This window comes from Orycteropus afer, unplaced genomic scaffold (assembly GCF_000298275.1).
Source record: "Orycteropus afer afer isolate SDZICR_OR568_19922 unplaced genomic scaffold, OryAfe1.0 scaffold00018, whole genome shotgun sequence".
Classification (NCBI taxonomy): Eukaryota; Metazoa; Chordata; class Mammalia; order Tubulidentata; family Orycteropodidae; genus Orycteropus; species Orycteropus afer.
The window spans coordinates 1,454,515-1,471,535 of NW_006921605.1; the positions used below are offsets into that span (position 1 = coordinate 1,454,515).

The 17,021-nt window shown below is 60.7% G+C and overlaps 2 protein-coding genes across 2 annotated transcripts; both read left to right on the forward strand.

Moving 5' to 3' along the window:
* The first annotated feature begins 85 nt into the window (after positions 1-85).
* On the forward strand, positions 86-8,835 carry P4HB (prolyl 4-hydroxylase subunit beta). The gene is made up of 11 exons (XM_007959575.2): positions 86-236; positions 1,068-1,274; positions 2,768-2,901; positions 3,127-3,264; positions 6,658-6,762; positions 6,865-6,990; positions 7,193-7,393; positions 7,662-7,782; positions 7,884-8,065; positions 8,145-8,231; positions 8,755-8,835. The coding sequence occupies exons 1-11, from the start codon at positions 86-88 to the stop codon at positions 8,833-8,835; spliced, it is 1,533 nt and encodes a 510-aa protein (XP_007957766.1).
* A 7,128-nt stretch (positions 8,836-15,963) lies between these two features.
* PPP1R27 (protein phosphatase 1 regulatory subunit 27) lies at positions 15,964-16,709 on the forward strand. The gene is made up of 3 exons (XM_007959577.2): positions 15,964-16,159; positions 16,246-16,396; positions 16,586-16,709. Exons 1-3 carry the CDS (start codon positions 15,964-15,966, stop codon positions 16,707-16,709), a joined length of 471 nt encoding a protein of 156 aa, XP_007957768.1.
* Positions 16,710-17,021: the final 312 nt, after the last annotated feature.

The window sequence follows — 17,021 nt, forward strand, 5'->3', positions numbered from 1 at the left end:
GGATGTATAAAGGCGAGGCCGGCCGGGCGCGCGCTCTGCTCTCACTGTCCTGGCGGCGCCAACCGAAGCGCCTATCCGCGCCGACATGCTACGCCGCGCTCTGCTCTGCCTTGCCCTGGCCGTGGCGGCCAGCGTCCGCGCCGACGCCCCCGAAGAAGAGGACCACGTCCTGGTCCTGAAGAAGAGCAACTTCGAGGAGGCGCTGGCGGCCCACAAGTACCTATTGGTGGAGTTCTGTGAGTGGAGCGCGCGGCCCCGTCTGGCCCTGACCCTGGGCCCCGGCCCTCCAAGCAGCAACCCCAGCGGGCCCAGCGCGCCTCGCCCTGGGCTGGGACCCTGCCCGAGATCCCCCCCGTCGCCGGCTGGTGGGAGGGAGGTGTGGCCCGGGACTCCGGCCACCCTGGAGGCGCCGCTGCCGGGCCTGTGGGCCTGGCGCCCTCGCTCCGGGTGTCTGGGCGCCCTGGCCTCGCCCCGCTCTCAGCGTCTCCAGCGGCGGGCCCTTCTTCGGCCGGGCGGAGTCTCCGCACCTCGGTGCCCCCTCCTCTCCGTGTACCTTGGAGGGCGTCCTTCGTGCGTCCGGGGAGGCAGGTGTGCCCCGGACTTGGCAGGCGACGGCCGGGCTGGGAGCCGCTCGGGCGGCGTGGTATCTGACGTTCACATGGCAGGACCCCGGAGGGTGTGAGACGGCCGGGTCGGGCCCAGCCCCGGTGGGGAGCCCCGTCCCGGGCTGGGAGCCCCGGGCCGTGAGCGCGGACGCGCCACCCGTGACAGCTCCCTGCCGGGCGCACCGCTGCCACCCGGCTCCCCTTTGCTCGGGCGCCGCAGGGGCGCGCCCAGGGCTGCTGGCGGCCTGATTGTCGCAGGTGAGGCCAGGTATTAATCATTAAGTCTGGGCGGCCGAGCGCGGTGCTGGTTTGCCTTGAACCGTATTGCCCAACGCACCGAGATACTGCTCAGGGGACGCTTATCTCAGGCGCGATAAGGTGCTTGCGGAGGAGGCACCGAAGGAGCCCAGAGGGAAGTGACCCAGCCTGGTGCCCCTCCTGACCTCTGACTTTCCTTTCCAGATGCCCCCTGGTGTGGTCACTGCAAAGCGCTGGCCCCTGAATATGCCAAAGCAGCTGGGAAACTGAAGGCAGAAGGCTCAGAGATCAGGTTGGCAAAGGTGGACGCCACGGAGGAGTCGGACCTGGCCCAGCAGTATGGCGTCCGAGGTTACCCCACCATCAAGTTCTTCAAGAATGGGGACACGGCTTCCCCCAGAGAATACACAGGTGAGGCCCGGCTTCCCCCCGGGGGAGCGCGCAGGTGCGTCTGCCTTGGCTCTTACCCTTCAGGTACGGAGTGACTCACCTGTAGGTCCTGGAGAAGCTCTCAGCTGGAGACTCGGCCAGGGAGGGCTGACAGGTGGAGAGGGGCCGGTCAAAGGCCAGGTGGCCCATCTGGCTCAGGCTGTAAAGATCCCACGTGGGACGTGTTCTGTCCTGGAAGAGCCCTCAGGTGGCAGGATAATGTGTCGTCTAGGCTGATGTCTGGGTGTGAAGGGGAGCCTTTGGCTGGGGGTACTGTGTGATCTGGGGTGGGAAGGGGAGTGATTGAACACTGAGGAGACGGTGGCTGGTGTGCCATGACAGCCATGCAGGCCCTGCGAGCTGGCAACATTTCTAGGAGTAGTGATGACGCCCAAGGCGACGGTCACTAACCAAGTGCGCATGTCGTGCCAGGTGTCGAGCGCCCGTGAAGAGCCGAGCAGTAGCTCAGTTGTATGCCCGGCGTCACGGTGCTGGTGGCAGCGCTCAAATGCAGACCCAGCTCCGTCTGCCCAGAGCAGGGCTCCCTACTGCCTGACTCGGCAGCTGCTGTGGAGAGCATTGGAAAGGCAGGATGGCCACCTCCAGCCCCCGTGGTACTGCTGGCCTCAGGAGAGTCTTGTCCGTGCAGGCCTGAGTGGTTGTGGCCTGTGACCAGCTATCCCAGTGTCAGCAGAGGCAAACCTCTAATTGCCTGGTGGCGGTGTGTGTGTGGCTCCCACCAGTCCTCGTGTTTGTTCTCAAGACGGGAAGTACCGTGTTCGGAGTTGGTGGCGCTCGGAGTTGGCTGTTGCTAACAGTTAGGTTTAGTGGGTGGGACAGTGCTCTTAAACCCACTTCCAGCTGGTGCCTCCCCACTCCGCAGGATTCCTGTGGTGTGAGTCCTCGTGTGCTCGTCCTGCATCAGTCAGACTCGAGGGGAAAGTGGTCATCAAGGGGCTTAGGGGCTCTTCCTAGTGTCCTTGGGTCTGCTCTGATGGCATGCGAGACAGTGACGATGACTCTTTAATTCCTAGCAGTCTGGGAACGATGGAGGGCAGGTCTGGCCCCCACCTGTGTGAGCTCAGAGGCCTAGGACGGTGAGGGGACACCCGGTGCTGAGGCTAACTTTCTTAAGTCATGTTTCTTAATTATATCACGTCACTAAGGCAAGACCAAGTCGTTCTGAGATCCTGAGGGGGAAGAAAAGTGCACACGTGCGCTTAGTGAATCTAATGTTGAGTAAGGCTTAGAAAACCCATCAGGATTAGAGGAGAAAAGAGAGTTGATCCGCGTCGCTCTCTTGAAACATGCCTGGTCTCACAGTTGCTTTAAAGCTGGGGTTTGAAAGGTGGCTGGGTGCTGGGTCCTGCGGTGCTGGCCAGCCTGGCAAGCTCTCAGGCAAGAGCCAGAGATCAGCTGCCTCCGGGTGCCTGCGTTCCTGACCTAAGAGTCGACCTGCCTTTGTTTGAGCGCAGCTGGCAGGGAGGCTGATGACATCGTGAACTGGCTGAAGAAGCGCACGGGTCCTGCTGCCACCACGCTGGCTGACAGCGCCGCCGCAGAGTCACTCGTGGAGTCCAGCGAGGTGGCTGTCATCGGCTTCTTCAAGGTAGGTGCTGGACTGCCACTCCCAACCTCACTTTGTGCTGTGGCCCACAAGGGTCCCACTACCTGTCCCCAGGCCTGGTCCTGCTGTGGCCCCTTGTGGGTGGGCAGTGTGGGGCTGCGTGGCCACGGCTGCCGGCAAGGGCCCTGTTCCCAGGCTGGCCGCACTGCTGCCCCACATGGGCAGGTGGTGCTGGGCTGTGTGGCCACCCTCTCCCGCCTCTTCCAGGACATGGAGTCTGACTTTGCCAAGCAGTTCTTACTGGCGGCAGAGTCCATCGATGACATACCGTTTGGGATCACTTCCAACAGTGACGTGTTCTCCAAGTACCAGCTCGACAAGGATGGGGTTGCCCTCTTCAAGAAGGTGAGGTGCCAGGCAGCCATCGTGGTCCCCCATCTGCTGGTCTCTGGGCTGAGAAGGGAAGGTTGCTTTGCTCCTGCCAGGAAGAACCTTGCCCCCAGGAGGCCCTGGGGCTGCAACCCTGCAGAGCACCATCCGGGGCCTTGGTATCAGGGTGCAACGGGGCCTCTCAGGCGCCCTCTCAGGCATCCACGATGCTGGCCTGCGTGCAGTATTTACATAAGGCCCGAGCAGAGCTGCTTCTGAGTGATAGCTTTTTGGGAAACGTTTCCACCTTGTTGGCAAAGCCCTGCACCCTGGGTCCCAGCCCCAAGGGCTTCCACCATCCCCAGGGTCTCGACTGAAAGCTGGCGGCTGGGCTCCTTGGAGAGGCTGCTGTCTTGCTCTGCTGACCTGTGTGTCTTTGTTGCACAGTGTTGGCCTGTGAGAGCGCATGTAGCAGGGCCGCTTTGTGCCTTTTATCTTAGTCTTTGGGAGGGTTGTCACCAGGCAGGCAGGCAGGGACAGGTGCCAGTGATAGGATCTGGGAGAGCAGGAGGGGGCTTCAGGGCAGGGGTTTGCATAGGACCCCCATCTTGGTTTTCTCAGTGGAAAGACAACTGTGAAACCAGTCGCCGTGCAGTCGGGACTGATGCGTCGGTCTGGAGGTGGCTGGGCAGTGTGTTGGCCTCTGGTCTCAGGCCATCCCGGGTGTGCCACATGTGAAACACCCAGTGGGCGCAGGTCGGGGTGGGGGTGGACCAGCATTCCCAGTGATAGCCTGGCACCTGGTCTGTTGGAAAGGTCTCCCCCAGGCCCGGTGCCGTGGCGCAGGCAGCTCTGTGTCTGAGTGCCCCCCTCCCTGCACTCTGTAGTGTTGCCTGGGCCCGGTAGAGGCTCCCAGACCAACACTGTAGCCGCACTGCTGTCAGCTCTGCTTTGACTCATAGTGACCCCAGCGGACAGTAGAACTGCTTCACGGGGTTTCCAAGGTTGTCAGTCTTTCTGGAAGCAGGCTGCCTTGTTTTTCTCCCCCAGGATGGATGGTGGTTTCAAACCACCAACTTTTGGTTTGCAGCCAAATGCTTTAACCACTGCACCACCACAGCTCCTCTTGAAATCCTTCCAGTGTGCCTTAAATCGGCTTGTCCCAAAGATGCTAGGAGGTTTTAATCAGACACCTGATTACAAAGCAGCGTGGATGGTTGAAGTCAGGCGTCTGGGACAACTGCCTGTTCTCAGGCCTGGGGGGCGTGGCTCGTCCCCATTGCTCATGACCCCCAGACTGAGCTGTGGGTATTTGTGGGCCCTCCTCAGGCCACAGTGGGGACCGGTTCTTACTCCTGCGGGGAGAGCCAGCGCACAGTAGGGCGTCTTTCTAGGTGGATCATGTGACTGACCTATGGGTGTTTACGGGCCTTCCTCAGGCCACATTGGGGACTGGTTCTCTTACTCCCACGGGGAGAGCCAGTGCACAGTAGGGCGTCTTTCCAGGGGGAAAGATTCCCCTGCTCAATGCGGTGCTGTCTGCACGGCTGGAACGTCCCCTGCCCCCCGGGGACGGTGTCTCCCCAACACAGGGTGGCTGACGCAGGATGTGTGGTAAAGGCAGGGCTGCCTCGGACAGAGGTGTCCAGAGCTGTGGACTCTGCTCCCTGAGGAGCTGTGCTGCGGGCCAGGAGGGGCCGGAGCTGGGGCAGGACAGAGGCTGCCTGGACCGCGGTTCAGGCCAGAGCCTGCGGCCTGTGCTAGTGGCTTGGGCTTGAGACCTAGTTCCTCAAAGCACCCAGCTCTCCTGTGCTAGGATTGTGGTGAGACCAGGTGGCAAGCTGGGCAGGAGGACCAGTGCTGGTGAAGGGCCGTTGGTCCTTGGAAGTGAGACCACGGTCTGGCGAGCTGATGGCTCCGTGTCCGGACGTTTCCTCCCTCTTGCTCTTAGCACTGTGGCAGCTCGGTGGGCTGTTGGGAGGGGGCCTGGACGCTGGCCTTTAGTGGTGCCACTAGGGCTGCTTCTGCTGCCTGCCTGTTCTTCCCAGAGTGGGTCACAGGCCTCCTGTGATGTGTGGTGGCCTCTCTAGCTGGGCTGGTGTTGGGGAGCTGCGGGGCACATGGACTCCCATCTCCCTGATCACTGCTCCCCGTGACCCCTAGACAGAGCGGGCTTGCTGCAGTAGGTCAGCAAGCACCCCATCCCCCAGATGAGCCTGCTGGCCGCGGCCACCTCCTTTATCTTGTCTCCTTGAGAGCCCGGTGGGGAGCGTGGCACTGTGTGTGTCCCCTCACAGTGACAGGTATGTGGTCAGCAGGGCTGCATGGTTAGCCGTATGCTCGCTGGTGGAGCCTGAAGGCACGGCCACAGGGCTCTGTGCAGGCAGTGGGTGTGGGTATTGGCCACTCTTGTGGGAATTTCTGAGGAAGTGAGAGATGACTCAAGATGCAGAAGATGAGCTGTCTGTCCCTGTCCCTGGAGGCTGGGGAGGCACCCTGGGGAAGTGTTCCTGCTGTGCAAACTGACTTCCTGTGGCCGTTGCTCCTCTTGTTCCTGTTAAGAGGGCAGCAGCCCCTCCCCTCCTGAGGCCGGGCCGGCCACCTCTGGAGTAACAGTGGCCGACATCCTAGAGCGGCCACCCTCTACCTGCGTGGGGTTAAGGTTCCCTAAGTGCCTTCACATCACAGGACTGACCCGAAAGAGCCTCTGTCGCTGTAGATTGTAATTGTTGATGCTTGTCATACTGGGAATTAAAACAGAAACCTTGAAACTCAACCATAAGCCCTGTACGTGTCATCATAAGCGACGTTTTCCAATTTTCTCGAGCAGAAGTGTTGGTGGTAAGGACGGTCCAGCAGCTTTGTGGCAGGCGGCTGGGTCCTCTTCCTGCAGCCAGCCTGCCTTGTGCTCACGGTGTATGGCCTCTGAGACTCGGCAGTGTGTCCCTGGCAGGTTGAGAGTGGGGTTAGGGCACACTGTGACCTCACAGGCCCCGAAGGGGTCATTGGGGCAATGCAGACCAAGTGTCAGCCTCACGGAGCTGAGGGTAGTAGGTGTTAAATCCAGGCGCTTGACTGGTGCTCAGGAGGCAGAGGCTCTCAGAACTGCGGACGGAAAGCTTTGCGTGAGGGGCTCACGGAAGGGCTTGGTCCGTGCTGGCTGTGCTTTGCCACAGGTCAGGTGCCTCTGGGGGAGCCGCCCCCATTCCTGGCCCGTGGAGGCTGCTGCCCAGGCGTGGACATGCTTCCTCCAGCCCCACTCATCAGGAGGCAGCAGTGCTGAGTGGGCCCTTTGCCCTCACCACTGACTGTCGTGGCCCTGCTCACTCTCTAGTGTGAGGTGGGAGCGCAGAGTGAAGGGCAGAGCACCGTGCCAAGCCTAGGTGGCCCATGGGGTCTTGGTTTTCTGACACCCTTCTCTGTCCTCAGTTTGACGAAGGTCGGAACAACTTTGAGGGGGAGGTCACCAAGGAGAACCTTCTCAGCTTCATCAGGCACAACCAGCTGCCACTGGTCATCGAGTTCACAGAGCAGGTAGGCTGCCAGGACCAGGTGGGCACGGGGTGGCGGGACGCTGGGTGCCCACCCTGATGCTTGGCTCATGGCCCGGGTCCAGCGACTATGCTTATGACGCAGACGGCCCCGAAGATTTTTGGAGGTGAGATCAAGACACACATCCTACTGTTCCTGCCAAAGAGCGTGTCCGACTACGACGGTAAGCTGAGCAGCTTCAAGAAGGCAGCGGAGAGCTTCAAGGGCAAGGTGAGCCTCCCGGCTCGCAGCCGGCCACGGCACAGTGCGCTACTGCTTCTGGGGCACTGGGTCGTGCAGGGGTGTCGCTCAGTGGATCGAGGGGAGGGGTTGTCCGGGCGCCACACTCCCAGGCCCTGTGCCTGCTCTGGGCCCAGTGGTGCGAGCAGAGCATTGGGGACCTCGGTGTCATCTCCGTTTCTTCTCCCCCGAGATCCTGTTCATCTTCATCGACAGCGACCACACCGACAACCAGCGCATCCTCGAGTTCTTTGGTCTGAAGAAGGAGGAGTGCCCGGCCGTGCGCCTCATCACGCTGGAGGAGGAAATGACCAAGTACAAGCCTGAGTCGGCCGAGCTCACAGCAGACAAGATCAAGGAGTTCTGTGACCAGTTCCTGGAGGGCAAGATCAAGGTAAGGAGCTGTGTCCACGATGCAGGGCCTCCCCGGTGTGAGAGCTCGGGGGCCACGATGAAAGCCACCATTCCTATAGAGCCCTTGGGGACACTGAGGCCTCAGTGTCCCCTCCTGCTGCAGGGCAGTGGGACAAGTGTCTTGGCTGTCTCCTGAAGCCAGGGCAGGCAGCCCTGCGTCCCTGCAGTTCTGGCACCTTGCTGGCTCTGGTCTGCGTGCTCTTCGGAGGCCCTTGCGCTGTCCCTGTGACCGGGTTTTCTGTCCACAGCCCCACCTGATGAGCCAGGAGCTGCCTGAGGACTGGGACAAGCAGCCTGTCAAAGTGCTGGTTGGCAAGAACTTCGAGGAGGTCGCCTTTGACGAGAAGAAGAACGTCTTCGTGGAGTTCTGTGAGTGCCACGTCTGCCGGCATGTCTCCTGCTCTCGGGGGCTGGTGGAAGTGGCTTATGGGCAGGGACTTGGGGATAGACCAGAACTGCTCTCCTTGCAGATGCCCCATGGTGTGGTCATTGCAAACAGCTGGCACCCATCTGGGACAAGCTGGGGGAGACATACAAGGACCACGAGAACATCGTCATTGCCAAGATGGATGCCACGGCCAACGAAGTGGAGGCAGTGAAAGTGCATAGCTTCCCCACGCTCAAGTTCTTTCCTGCCAGTGCCGACAAGACGGTGCGCTCCCAGGGTGGGCAGTGGGGGCAGGGCTGCTGTGGGGGGCCCGGGGTGGGCCTCACTCTCCATGTCCCCACAGGTCATTGACTACAATGGGGAGCGGACACTGGAAGGCTTTAAGAAGTTCTTGGAGAGCGGCGGGCAGGATGGGGCAGGGGATGAGGACGTAAGTGTCATTTTCTCTGGCCTCAGAGCCCTGGACTGGGGTCCTGCCAGGTCTCAGCCACACGTGTCTGTGTGTCCAGGCACTGGCCGCTCACCCGTAAGGACAGCCTCCCCCGTGCTGCAGGAGGGTGGCGGGAGTGCAGGGTCTGTTCGTGGAGTGTCCCATGAGGCTCTCGCTCCTGCTTCTGCCAGCTTTGACTCACAGTGTCCCTCTGCAGCCTCTCGGCCGGTGTGCCTGCACCAGAGGAGGGAACCCTACTGGGTAGCGAGGCATCAGTGTTCCTTCAATGCCTGTTCTCTGCAGGGGACGTGGCAGGGGGTGTGAGACAGACAGTGGGGGCAGCCCCTTCATGGGAACCTCATCTGGCAGCGGGAAGCTGTTCAAGTAGCGAAAGGAGCTCTGGGACGCAGGCACCTAGGTGGTCGCGGCAGGGCTCTGGGGTGGAGTGGGGCGCACCGGCTGCTTGTCCCGAGTGAGTGGCAACCCACACTCCCTGGGCCCCCACCCGCTTCTCACCCGCCAGGACCTGGAGGACCTGGAGGAGGCGGAGGAGCCTGACATGGAGGACGACGACGACCAGAAAGCTGTGAAGGACGAGCTGTGAGGCTGAAGGCGAGCTGGCCACCAGACGCTCACACCCCGGGGGGCACCGCCAGCAGCGGTGCCTCCCGAGACCCCAGGACCCCCTCAGGGGCAGCGACCGGAAATCCAGGGACTCTGATGCTTCTCCTTACACGTGTCCACCCCTCACCCATGGCCCCGGCCCCGCCTCCGCCTGGCTGGACTGCTGTCACTTGGGTTCTTTAGTGTGCTGTCCTTCCTTGTGCCTGGTTGCTGCCCGGGTGCTCTCTGGAACGTTTGGGAATCACGCTGGTGGCCCTTCCTGTAGAGGTTTGTACCGTCGGTTTTCAGGGATTGCTAAACGTTTCTGCTGGTGGGGGGTGTGGCCCCTGGGAGCCCGTCCCCCAGAGGGGCGGAAGCAGCCCAGGCTGGGCACAGCCACTCTCTGCCTCGTGCCAGTGTGGCCACGGCTGAGTGTGGCTCTTTCGTTTTTTGGTTAAATGGAGACTTCCGGGTCTCTGTCAGAGGGTGGGTCCCACCCAGGAAAGGGGCTGCTGTTCTGCTCCACGGCCAGGGCAGGCCTGGATGGCAGCCCTCTCCCGTCCCGGCTCTGTGACGCTGGACCCCCTGCCCTGTGAGGTGGCCCGAGGCTGGCCACAGCGCAAAACAGGACCTTGATTCCCGGACTGGGAACGGGGACTTGGCTGGGTGATGGCCAGGGGGGCTTGAGCCAAGTCAAGTGTCGACAACTCTTGAGGCATTTCTACCTAATATTGGAATTGAACACACGGCCAAATAAAGTTGAAATTTTACTACCCATTGTTGCCTCTGCCTTGTGACTTCTCCGCCAGTGGAGCCAAGCCTGGGGTGTTGACGTGACCGTAGAACTTAGGTGCAGTGTCCCCAGAAAGGTACCCACAGCTCAGTGTGTCGGGCCGCCTGGCCCACCGTCGGCTGCCAACCTGCTGGGTGGCCAGGGGCTGCCGCCCCCAGGCCCTGGCGCTGAGCAAGGATGAGATTCAAGCTGCTGAAGGGGTAGGAACATGGCTGCACTTACTGCCCGAATCTTCCCATGAGGACGGCGTTGGAACTGGGCACTTCCTGGTGGTGAAGGTGGAGCCGTGCTCCCCAGAGAAGCAGACCTCAGCCCGTTTTCCCAGATGCGTAGTGCCTGTGCTGTGAGGCATGGCCAGTAGTCCGGGTGCTGTGGTGGTGAACACCTCGTGGGCCACCAGGGAACCCAGAGAGCCGTGCAGCTGGCGGGGGATCTCTGCACTCCGCTTGTCTGCAGACTGGGACAGGTGACAGGCCACCAGCAATGCCCCCTGAGGGAGGCGGGGAGGGGCAGGCCAGCAGGGTCCATCATGCTCAGCTGGAGGGCCGTGTGTGGATTCAAAAGGCGGGTACAGAGTGTGGCTGGGTCTCTGACGAACCCCGGCGTTCTACCACATCCTGTCCCCAAGCACGTTAGTATTGGCTATCTCGTGGAGTAGGGTGCTGTCCATTCCCAAGGCCCGATACCTGCGTGCTGAGCACTGCTGGGTGTCAGGACTGCCAGGGACCAGGCACAGTGGTGGGGGTGCCGTATCAGCTGAGCAGCCATGGGGGCAGTCACCTCTCCTTCCCTGAGATCCACCCTCTCCTAGGCCCTCCAGCCTGCTGTTCAGGTGGGGGAGCCCCAGACCTGCTCCTTCTGCCAACTAGCCATGAGGTCTACACCCTGTGGTTCTCGTAGGACGTGATCCCTGGTGCATCCAACCACACCAGTGAGGCCTGTGGTGCCATGAATTACTGCACATGGCCCTTCTAGCCCTGGTCTACGCCCACCAAATGACTGTGTGGCACTATGCAAATGAGTTGATTGTGGCCCACCAGGGGGATTGGACAACTTGCTAATGATGCCAATAAGGTTCATGTCACCCTTGTGGGGGTGGGGTCACACAAATAAGGTATATGGAACCTAAGGAGGGAATTGGCCAGTTTTGCTGGACTTCTAAAGGAGTCCTCTCAGAGGTGAATGGGGCAGGGGGTGGCGGGTAGTGGGGGGAACCTGAACCAAGTGGAGCATGTCCCTAGGGCCTGTGGTCACTGCACAGGGAACCTCCTAGACCCAGGAGATGGAGCTGTGACACAAGACACAGCGAGAAGCAGTGGCACCAGAACAGAAACCAGCACAGGCTGGCGCAGTGGGCTTCCCAGCCCCCGGAACAGGACAGCTGATGCTGTGGGCTGTGGGCCACGGTGCTTGGCAGTCACTGAGGAAAAAGCCCTGAGCAGAGCCCAGGGGCAGAGGGGACGCAACCCTGAGTCAGAATGGTATCTTGAGTGGTCCCTGTGACTTCTGAGTCTGTTCTGAACCTGAACTGTAACCTGTTCCTGCCCTAATAAACCCCACAATCCTGAGTAAGGCCTGTGAGCTGTGTGGCACTGCAAGGGATGACCCCACAGGGAGGCCGAGTGCTGGGGAGGGGTTGGAGTATGGCAGTGTTTGGTGTCTGACCTGTGTGTCAGGGGAACTCAGTGGAGAATGACCGTGATTCCCCTCCCACCTCACAGTGTTAAGAGGTCAGATGCTGCAGCCACACCGTTTTCACAAGGCCCAGCCTCACACGGCCTCCAGTCTGACACTATAAGCTCCAGCCAACAGAGCACGTCTGCGCAGCCCCAGCCCTTCCCCAGACCGCTATGGCCCCCTGCACCTTCTGTGCCCCTGCGACCACCTCCCCGTTCACCTTGCCCATCCCAGTGCTGCCCCCTCCAGCATCCCACGGCCAGTTTCCAGGCACCTGTGTTGGGCTCTTTCTGGGCTAGTTTGACTCCCAGGCCAACAGCACACGGCTCTGGTCCCCAGGGACACAGGGTTGACCTGTGGACCCTGAAAATCCTAGAGCAAACCCCAGGCTGGAGTGCCGGGGCCCTAGCAGGCGAGGAGGCTCTGAGAGGGAGCAGCGGGGCCAGGTGGGTCCACCAGGTGCTGCCCAGGTTCCGTGTGCCCTGTGGCCAGCTGTGCAGGTGTGGCCTTGCGGACAATGCTGGCTGGCTGCCTGGTGTTGCAGGTGCTCCAGCGGGGATGGGGCGTGGGGGGGGGTTGGCAGTCAGCCATCCCTCTGCCCCCACCTCTCGAGCTGGCTTTTTGTGGAGGGGTGGGGAAGGACCTGACCCAGCCCCAGGCGGGGGATTAGCACACAGCTGCACAGGCACTGGGCCGGTAGTCAAAGCTTAGCACTGGCTTCTCGCTCAGCCCTTCTTAGGCGGCAGGAGGCTTGTCGCAGAGTCCAAGCTAGCTGCGAGTGTGACTTTGAGGTCCTCCGGCCCCCCACCACGGCCTTCCTGTAGTCTCCAGGGAACCCTATTTTCTGGCAGGCCCTTTTATGCCGAGTGAAGAATCATGCTTGTGGCCTGCAGTAAAGTTTTTCAAAGTTGGATAGTAACTTGTTGTTTTAGTTCGCCTTGTGCTTTAGGAGGTAGGAAGTTCAAATCAGGAAAAGCAGGTCATGGCACAGGAAGCCCTTGGGAGACAAAGGGTTGGCAGTTCAAACCTGCCCAGAGGAACCCAGGAGACAGAGGTGGTCTGCTTCTGAAAGGGCACAGCTTTGCAAACCCTACGAGCTCACTTCTGCTCTCACACACGGGGCTGCCGTGAGTCAGAACGGAACACAGATACACTGCGAAGAACTGGAATTCCAGAACGCTTCACTGTGCTCACGAGGAAGCTGGCCACGACGCAGTCATTCGAAGAGAGCAAGGGGATACGGCATGGTTTAAAATCAGGAAGGGAGGGTGTCAAGGCTGTAGCCTTTTACCATACTTACTCAATCTGTATGCTGAGCAAATAATCCAAGAAGATGGACTATATGAAGAAGAACGTGGCATCAGAATGAGGACTAATTAACAACCTGTGATACACACATGACACCATCTTGCTTGCTGAAAGTGAAGATGACTTGAAGCGCTTACTGGTCAAAGTCAAAGATCACCACCTTCAGTATGGATTACACCTCAACATAAAACAAAAGTCCTCACAACTGGACCAAGAAGCATTGTGATAAACGGCGAAAAGGTTGAAGTTGTCGAAGATTTCATTTTAGCTGGATCCACAATCAACACCCATGAGCAGCATCAGGATCTCAGAAGCCCTACCGCACGGGGCATCTCTGCTGCAGAAGAGCTCTTTAAAATGTTAAGGAACAAAGATGTCACTTTGAGGACAAAGGCGTACCTGACCCCAGCCATGGTATTACCTGGTGCATGTGAAAGCTGGATAATGAATGAGGAAGACTGAAGAAGACTCGATGCATGTGAACTACAGTGTTGGTGAAGGATACCGAATACCCCACGGGCTGCCAAAAGAACTAACAAACCTGTCCTGGAAGAAGGCAGGCTAGGGTGCTCCCAGGAAGCGAAGACGGGGAGATTGCGGCTTTCGTACTTTGGACCTGTTCTCAGGAGAGACCAGTCCCTGGCCAAGGACACGATGCTTGGTAGAGGGTCAGCCAAAAAGGGGAAGACCCTCAACAAGGCAGACTGGCACAGCTGCTGCAACAACGGGCGCAAGTGTAGGATGGCGCAAGACTGGGCACCGTTTCGTTCTGTCACATACAGGGTCGCTGGGAGTAAGAACCAACCCGACCGCACCTAACGACAGGCCCCTTCTTAAGTTCACAGGGACAGAGCAGGGCCAGGGACAAGGCTCCACGAATACACGGCTTGTCCTGACCCCACACTGCACAGATGTGCACACCGCTGCAGTGAGCAGCTGACGTCCAGCTTTGATGGAAAGACTCAAAACCGAGGTGCTCCAGAGTGTCATGTAGAAGACATCTGTCCCCATGGTGGCCCCCAAGGGTGAAAGGCACAATGCCTTTCTGCGGATCTGCTGTGCCTCAGAAGACTTGTGTGACAGTCCCTCCTCGGGTCCACAGAGAAACTCCAAAGCCAAAAATCTGAGCTTGCTGTTAACAGATGGACTGGAGGGTCCCTTCTGGGGTGGCCCAACAGGCCTCCCCGGAGGGGCCTTCAGATCCTGACTCTAGAATGAAGCCTGGCCCCTCCAGGTGCACGCCCACCTCCTGGCCGTCTGCTCGAAGCATGATCGTGTGACGGTGGAGACAGAACTTTCCACAACCTAAGAAGAGGCAATCTCCACATCTCAGGAACGTTCAGTCTCCTGTTTGCAGGGGGAACGTTCAGTCTCCAGGCTCAGGTAAACAAGCTGAAAGAAACCCAAGTAGTCAGCGCTCACCCTGATCACCACCCACTTCTGGGACCCTGGACACTGGGGGCGCTGGGCACCCCCAGGGCAGTGTCCCCGCCGACCCGCTGCTGTGCTGTGCCTGGCCACGCCAAGGGAACTGGACAGGTGGACAGACCACCGCTCGGGCAGGCAGCCTCTCCTGGCCAGCACCCCATTTCTCCCCAAGTATTTGGCACGAGGCTCTGCACCTCAAGGACGTCAAACACGCTTGTTGATTTGGTTCTGTTGGATCGAGACCAGCCTCATGACGCAAGCCTGCTGACCAGACAACTCCAGCTTCCCACCCCCACACACTGGCCTCTCCCCGGCAGTGCTCCTCACCCCTCGAGGCCAGTGGGCCCCCACCCCAGCCACCAGCTTCAGGAGGCCCTACATCACGTGTGCGGCTCCCCGGCTCAAACTCTGCTTGTGTGGGCCCAGCCCACCTACCCTTCAGCCACTTGCACACACCACGTGACTGTCCCGCCACGGGCCTTTCGCATATGCACACGTGAAGCTGTGACACTCCTGCTTCTCTCTGTAAAGACAAAGTCTCGTGGACTCAAAGCCTCCTGGGACAAGCTTTAGTGAAGTCTCTCTGGTCACTCTCCTAGGAATATCTGCCCTGGACCGGGTGGGGCATGATTACCTGTCCTCCGGGCAGACTAGCTTCCTGTCCTAAGTGCAAGGAAGTGCACTGGAAGTGCCAGGAATTGAGAACAAGAGAGTTTGTGCAGGGTGGGGTCAGGTGTCTGCATGGGAGGTACAGGGGGGCCTGCAGTGGGGGAGGGGTGTCTGCACACGGGGTGGGCTGGGCTCCTGTGGGCACAGGGACCTCAAGGCCCTAATGCCTGGGAATACGGTTGGTGGTGAAACTCGCACCTTCACTGTGGGAGACCCAAGGTGTTCTGGTGGTGCAGTGGTTAAGGGATTTGGTTGCTAACCAAAAGGTCTCTGGTTCGAATCCACCAGCTGCTTTGTGGAAAAAAAATGGGGCAGTCTGCTTCCATGAAGATTTACCGTCTTGGAAACCCACAGGGCTCACCGAGTCAGAACCAACTTGGCAGCAGCCAGTCTGGTCTGCATTTTGGGGGTGGGACACCCGGGTTCCGTTCCCAGCTAGTGTACCTCAAGTGCAGCTGTCAGCCGTCGGGGGAGGCCTGCGCGTTCCCATGCTGCTGAATGGATCCTGTGGAGCTTCCAGATCAAGATGACAATAAAGGCCTGTGGTTGACTCCCAATAACAGGTAAGTGGAACCCTCACGGATTCCAGTGGCCTGACCGTGATCATCACAGGGCTGGTGCAGGTCTGGGCAGGGCTTTGTTCTGTGTGGGATTGACAGCAGCCAACAGCAGGGAGACAGACGGGTGGGGCTTGGGCCGCCTTCTCCACCCACACTCAGCACCCTGGCTCATCCACCGTGCCAGGCCCCCTGGATGCCCAGGTTGGAGCAGGGAGGTGGGCCATGCTTGCCACCCATCATGCCCCTCTTCTTGACTCTCTGGGGCTGTGGGTGACCTTGGTCTGGCTTTGCCCAGGCCCCTGGCCTTCCTTCTGGGCCCTGTCCTTCTAGGGCCTTCTCCTGCCCTCTACGAGGCACCTTCTGGGTCCAGTTGTGGGGCAGGGGTGGTAGCCAGGAAGGATCTGACCCCTTTGGCTAGGCACGGCAACAGGTGGGGTGAAAGATGAGCCACCCAACATGATCCTGGGCAGGGACAGAAGGCTCGGTTTCAGGTCCTCGTGGTGGCGGGCATGACCATGCAGCTTTATATAGCTCTGCGGCCCTATATAAGGGGGAGCGAGCGGCCTGCCCCAGAGCAGTAGCAGGGGTGCCTTGCTGGGGAGGTCTCCATCAGCCAGGGTAGCCTGCGTGCACCTCTGCCCTGAGTGGGCACGCTCCTCACCCCCAAGGGGCAGCCACCCCACAGCCCCCCAGGATGCCTAGCAGAACCGTCAGCTACACCCGGTACAGCCCACAGCAGCGGCGGCGACGGCGGCGGATGCTGGCTGATCGCAGCGTCCACTTCCCCAACGACGTCCTGTTCTTGGACCACATCCGCCAGGGTGACCTGGTGCAGGTGGGGCGCTTCATCCGGACCCGGAAGGTCTCCCTGGACACCATCTACCCCTCAGGTGAGTGCCGGCGGGTGCGGGCCGCCGGTCTGCAGGGCAGTGTGCGGAGAGGGCCTGAGCTCTGTTCTCACCCCCCGCCCTCCTAGGCCTGGCCGCCTTGCACGAAGCTGTGCTCTCTGGGAACCTGGAGTGTGTGAAGCTGCTGGTCAAGTACGGGGCTGACATCCACCAGCGGGACGAGAGCGGCTGGACGCCCCTGCACATCGCCTGCAGCGACGGGTACCCGGACATCGCCAGGTGAGAGGGCTCCCAGGGCTGCGGGGCTCCACCCCGACCCCCTCCGTAGAGCAAAGCGGAAAACTGGGCTGCAGCCTCCAGAGGCTCGGGTTTCTCCCCACCGCCACTGCCGGGGGCACCCAGCCACCGCCCTGGGTGCGGGGCGCGAGCTCCGGCGCCCGCGCGCCACTCACGGACTCTCTGCACCAGGTACCTCATCTCGCTGGGAGCAGACAGACAGGCGGTCAACGACGACGGCGACCTGCCCTCCGACCTCATCGACCCGGACTTCAAGGACCTGGTGGAGCTCCTCCAGGGCGCCAGGATGGACTGAGCGGACCCTGGCCCCGGGGCCGCTCTCCTGGAGAAAGCCCGGCCCCGGCCCGCGCCCCGCGCCCCTGCCGCCCTGCCGCTGCCCTGCCCCGTCCTGGCCTGGCTTTGTCACCAGGTGACTTTTTTATTGTGACACTTTTTACTTTTTCAATAAACGTGGTTCCCAAGCCCGTGCTGGTGGTGTCGGTTCCTGGCGCCCGCCCCCGTCTGGCCGTGCCGGGAGCTCGGCACCCCGCCGTCTGTGCCCGGTCGCCCCCGGGACAAGGCTGCCGCAGACGCCGCTGGCGGACGCGCGCCCGGCGTCACGTGGGCC

Excerpts from the sequence above, each read along its gene's own strand:
- P4HB (XM_007959575.2), top strand. The coding sequence starts at position 86 with ATGCTACGCCGCGCTCTGCTCTGCCTTGCCCTGGCCGTGGCGGCCAGC. Across the intron at positions 2,902-3,126 it reads CTGTCATCGGCTTCTTCAAG|GACATGGAGTCTGACTTTGC; the intron begins GTAGGTGCTGGA and ends CGCCTCTTCCAG. Across the intron at positions 8,066-8,144 it reads CTGCCAGTGCCGACAAGACG|GTCATTGACTACAATGGGGA; the intron begins GTGCGCTCCCAG and ends ATGTCCCCACAG.
- PPP1R27 (XM_007959577.2), top strand. The coding sequence starts at position 15,964 with ATGCCTAGCAGAACCGTCAGCTACACCCGGTACAGCCCACAGCAGCGG. Across the intron at positions 16,160-16,245 it reads GGACACCATCTACCCCTCAG|GCCTGGCCGCCTTGCACGAA; the intron begins GTGAGTGCCGGC and ends CCGCCCTCCTAG. Across the intron at positions 16,397-16,585 it reads GGGTACCCGGACATCGCCAG|GTACCTCATCTCGCTGGGAG; the intron begins GTGAGAGGGCTC and ends TCTCTGCACCAG.